Below are 5,639 nucleotides of genomic sequence, written 5' to 3'. Positions count from 1 at the left end.
TAAATCTTAGGGGGCTAAAATTGTAGTTTTTGTACTTAAGGGGTCAAAATTGCAAGTTTTTGAAAGTTAAGGGGGGAAAAGTGCACTTTAGCCTTAAAAATATTAAAGATAAAAAAAATATGCATTAGTACATGTGACAGAGTTAATTGTGTCATTTAATATATGAGGTGTTAATTGTTTCTTCTAATAAACAATACACGTGATCAAACATAGACAATCTCAGACTGAGGTGTCTTAAATTTCTAGACCATCTCCAATGAGAGGGTCTTAACCATTTAAGACCCCGTACCTATGAGGTACCTCCATTGGGAAGAATTTTTTCAGGGTCTTATAAGACCTAAAGTCTTATTTAAGACCTCCACTTTTAAGCGGGACCCTTATTCTTTTAATATTAAAAAATTAAAATATAATAATATAAAGTTGTTGATAGTTGATTAGTGAGTCTTATTTAAGAAATTTTTGCGAGATGCTCGTTTGGAGGGATTGAGTTCTTATTCAGGACTACTATTAAAAATTTATACATAAGTGATGTGTACACGTGAGATCTATTTAAGTACAAAAAAATGAATGTCTCCATTGTGATGCATGGAGACACTAAAAAATTGAAATGTAATGATAGCAAATTATCTATAGTTGATTAATGGATGTTAGTTAAGATTTTTTTTTAAGATACCAAGTTGAAAGGATCGAATGTTTATTATGTACAGTTATTAAAAAAGGGTTATGTTACAAGCCACCCTTTGGTGGTGTCTTTTATCAAGTCACACCTTAAGGTGTGATTTTCACTTTTTAGTTATAACTTTGCTAAAAGACACCTTCATAAAAGTAAGTTGGTGTCTTTTCGCAAATGCTCATAGAGTAACTTGATAAAAGACACCTTCACAAAAGGTGTCTTTTATCATAACCCATTAAAAAATTACAAATAAATAGTCTACGGAGGAAATTCATTTAATACCAAAAAAAAAGTCTTGGTTGTGCACAAACCCAAATAAAAATATTTGGACACACACACTAAAGCAAGAAAAAATTAAAGGAAAAAAAATTATAATATATCAATTGATGTGACTAAATACTTTTTATTTAATTTTGTTAATTTTATGTGAATACGTGCCCGAAATTGAGATTTTAGGGATGTGTCCAACCAAGACTTTCTAAAAAAAATTATGCATCCGTTAACTGCGAAAGAGGAAACTATGACTTTGGGTTTTGTGATTGCACACTTTACACTTACACTGCACACAACACTAGACCGTAATTGACTGCAGTCGGCAATTTTCCGCATTCACGCGTCATGCATTCTCGGCTGTCCGATCGGATGGTCTTGGTTTGAGAACAGAACTATAAATGAAAATTGAATACTTTTTTCCTGAACTGTTTGATCAAGATCAAACGGTTATTAATGTAATAAATGCGTGACATATGTGAAAAAGTTAACTGCAGTGATCATAATTAACAACACTAGTCTCTCTGAGTGTACCATACGCTGCACTGCATCACTGCACTGAACTGGGTTCCTGCCAACAATACATATGGCCCAGCAGTGTCAACTCACTTCTTCCTTCCACCTCTTCCTCTTTTGTCTTCCACTTCACTTTTCCACTATCATTCACTCTCTTCTTTTTTTAATGTTTTCACTTTAACCAACAATAACAACCACCACTCCCCAGACCCCCCTCACCTATACTATTCTCTCACTCTTACACTCACACTTCACTTCACTTCACTTATCTCTCACCAATGAACACAATCTAGCAACCACCACCAAACCTCACACCAATGGATTCAGGAGGCAACTCTTCTTCGGAAGAGTCCTCTCTTAATGGCTTAAAATTTGGCCAACGAATCTATTTTGAAGATACAGCTCTTGCTACTGCTGCTGCTGCTACTTCTACCACCATTGCTGCTAGTTCTTCTTCTTCTTCTGGTTCAAAGAAAGGAAGAGGTGGGTCAGTTCAACATTCTCAACCACCTCGGTGTCAAGTTGAAGGATGTAAACTAGATCTGACTGATGCTAAAGCTTACTATTCTAGACACAAAGTTTGTAGCATGCACTCTAAGTGCCCAACTGTTACTGTTTCTGGTCTACAACAAAGGTTTTGTCAACAATGTAGCAGGTCTTTCCCTTTTTAACCCCTATTTCCTCTTTTTCTTCTTCAACTTTTTATTTCTGATAAAATGTGTATGGTAAGGACATTAGGGTCTTTTTCATTTTTTTTTGTATTATTTATTTATTTATTTATTATTTTGTCCTTTTTTTTTTTTGAGAGCAATATTATTTTATTCTGTTATTCTCCGGGTTTTATTGTATTATAGGTGTAGTATTGTAGGAGTGAATATATGTTCATACTATGTTATCCTGTTTGGTCGGTTCAATTATATCTTTTATTTAATTTTATTAATTTTTAACAGTAGTACTTAATAATATTCTTTTCTTGTTTTAGAATTTTTAGTCGTGCTTTTGCTTTTGATAAGTTTGATTTGGGTTGATTGTGTTCCGGTTGTACTTTGTTTTTTTCCTGTCTTAGCTTTAAAATGCTTATCTGAATAGTGAAAAGTGTTTTCCTTTTCAGAGAATTTGATTCTTTTTTTTATTTGGAATTGTGAATTGATTCTTGTACTTCAGTTGTGTTAGGTATATATTTAACTAATATTAGTTTTTTTAAGCTTATTGACTATGTCCAGAATATACAATGCGTCACTGAGCATATACTTTGGTGTTTTGAGTCTGGTCCCCGTTTAGGTATGTAGGAGTCTAGAAAAGGCATATATATATAATTTGATTTATCTGGTCTGCCATGGAGTTATAAAAAAAAGTTCTGGTTTAGGATGGTGATCAGAGACTACGCCCTTTATGAAAATGATATGTGTGTGAGATTTTGTTCCTTTTGGTCCTCTTTAGTGTTCCTGGTATCATGTGGCACTTGTAAAGGAAGTTCTTGAGCTAATGGGGAAATGAAAAAGGTATAGAAATGAAATTGAATTAAAGTATGGACTTAGAAATTAGGCACGTCAAACTGTAGAATAATTGCACAGATGTATGATAAAACCAAGTATTTGGTTTAGTTTTATAAATCTAGTTCCTTTATTGATCTAAATGAACCTAGGGTTCTTAAGGTCTGCATTATTATTACAATGATAAGTATCTGCTAATGAGAGTTTGAGAGTGGCTGCATCATGCTATCGTGTGGTCATTGGTAAAACATATCTTTTTTGATACTAATTAATAAGATAACTAATGGAAATATACTTTTTTGTGACATGCTCATACACAAGTTATGTAATACCAACCCATGTTAGTGTGCGTACCATATAACTGACTTGTTAACACCTTAGTGAGAATTAGTACTATTGGTGTAGCTGGATAGTGCAACCCAATCCAGGTCTTTTGCTTTCATTTTGTGATTATTCAATGGTAAAATATTACAGTTCTAGCTTCATCTTGCGTACTTACCTTTTCTTGACTCGGTAGGATAGTGTTCAATGGTAAAATATTATTACAAACAAGCATGTATTTTAGAGGTGGACGACTACGACTATCATAATTGGAAAGTTTTTGACCACAAGATTCGGAGAACATGGTCTATCGTTCTGTTTAGTGTATATGTGGTTTCTATATGTACTTTTTTGTGTAGCTGCAATAGCTTTCCGGTGCTTGTTCCAAGTGTAGTTTATGTCGTTTTAGGCTTATGGCTCATCCAAGGTTGAAAATTGTATCCTAAGTAAAATAGTACACCTCTGATATGTAGTAAGTTAAGGTGCATGTTATGTTCCATAATGTGAATAATTTGAAAATGGACTTGAAAAAGAATAAATATTACTCTTCTGAATGTGTCACTTTAAAGTAGTACATCTGATAGTCTCCGAAGATGTTTTAAGAATCTAATTCTCAGCGTTTATGGAAGATGTCAGACTTATTATATTATATTAATGTTAGGCTGCAGTTATGTTATTAGGCAACAAGCCAACAACCAACATTCTTATGTTTTAGGCAGCCCTTATGTTATTTTTTAGGCAGGCGGTTAAGTTATTAGATAGATTTTGAATAAATAAGAAAACTAAAGGAAAGATCAGTAGGCATTTTATTTTGAGACTAGACTGATTGGGACAGACCAAGCTCACAGATTCTTGGAAAGGCGAGACCGTGAATCTCAAATTTCTTCGATAGGATGTGTCTATCTTAATTTATCATGGGCATCCAACTCTTAGTTAAGATTATATGTGATGCTAGTAAACAATAGACTTGCCATGTTACCATTGCTCAAGAATTGTTCGTCTCTGGCAAAACTAATATCATTTTCCACAACCTTGCCCAGATTTCATCAGCTTGCTGAGTTTGATCAAGGAAAAAGAAGTTGCCGGAGACGACTAGCTGGTCATAACGAGCGTCGCAGAAAGCCCCCACCCAGCTCTCTCTTAACCTCACGTTTTGCCAGGCTTTCTTCATCTGTTTTTGGTTAGAAACTATCAGTAAAATTTAATTTCAAATCCCTCTACTTTCAGTTTTTGTTCAATTGGTTATTTTTCAACTTGTACTAAATTTCTGGCACATTAAACAATTTCAAATACTTGGCACTTTTATCGACAGGTAACAGTGACAGAGGTGGCAGCTTCTTGATGGAATTTGCTTCAAACCCAAAACTTAGTCTGAGAAATTCACTTCCACCACCCGGAAATCAGACCACAACAATCGGTTGGCCTTGGCCGGGGAACACGGAGTCGCCATCTGACAACCTTTTCTTGCAAGGTTCGGTAGGTGGGACAAGCTTCCCTGGTGCCAGACATCCTCCCGAGGAAACTTACACTGGAGTCACAGATTCAAACTGTGCTCTCTCTCTTCTGTCAAATCAAACATGGGGTTCTCGAAACGCAGAACCAAGTCCTGGATTGAATAACATGCTGAATTTCAATGGGACATCCATGACACAACTTCCTACATCTTCTCATGGTGTGGCCATGCATCAAGTTTCAAACAATTACGAGGTTTCCCCCGATCTTGGCCGGGGTCACATTTCACAGCCTCTCGGTAGCCAACTCTCTGGCGAGCTTGATCTGTCGCAGCAGGGAAGGAGGCATTATATGGATGTAGAACATTCCAGGGCCTATGAATCTTCTCAATGGTCACTGTAATGCACTTGTTTGCTTTCAGGTTTGTAATAACATGTTTCACAAATATTTGAACTCAGGAAAATGAGAAGTGAACTAGGGCATACTTGATGCTATTTCTTGTATTTGTTTGTTTAAACTGTTTGGCAAGGTGGGCCTTGCTTCATTTGTGGAACTTTCAGTAACTTTTTTAATGATCGCTAAGTGAGAGGGCATCCACTTCGTGGTTTGTTATCTCTTCCCAGTTATTTGAGATTATCATAGTTTCAAATTGCAGGAATTTGTTTGATATAGATTTGGTTGCACGCGTGTAGCATCGCGATTGTGAAAATTGCAAATGAATATTGCGGCTTGAATCTATTTTATGTTGGGGAATTAGTCACTTTAGTCCCTGAATCGGAAGGGATTCGTCACTTTAGTCCCTGAATGCAGATAAATTGCAAAATAGTCCTGAATGTAGACTTTGTTAGTCAATTTAGTCCCTGAATGCAAACTTCGTTAGTCAATTTAGTCCCTGACTGCAGACTCCGTTAGTC

General features: G+C 35.6%; 1 protein-coding gene across 1 annotated transcript; it reads left to right on the top strand.

Moving 5' to 3' along the window:
* Window positions 1-1,534: 1,534 nt before the first annotated feature.
* Window positions 1,535-5,374, top strand: SPL9 (squamosa promoter binding protein-like 9). Its single transcript, XM_085723056.1, has 3 exons — window positions 1,535-2,114; window positions 4,314-4,453; window positions 4,586-5,374. The coding sequence occupies exons 1-3, from the start codon at window positions 1,777-1,779 to the stop codon at window positions 5,125-5,127; spliced, it is 1,020 nt and encodes a 339-aa protein (XP_085579182.1). The 5' UTR covers window positions 1,535-1,776; the 3' UTR covers window positions 5,128-5,374.
* The last annotated feature ends 265 nt before the right edge of the window (window positions 5,375-5,639 follow it).

The sequence above is a fragment of the Medicago sativa genome, chromosome 7 (assembly GCF_051527215.1).
Source record: "Medicago sativa cultivar Bolivia chromosome 7, Bolivia_mono, whole genome shotgun sequence".
NCBI lineage: Eukaryota > Viridiplantae > Streptophyta > Magnoliopsida > Fabales > Fabaceae > Medicago > Medicago sativa.
This window is presented reverse-complemented; position numbering and strand designations above follow the sequence as displayed.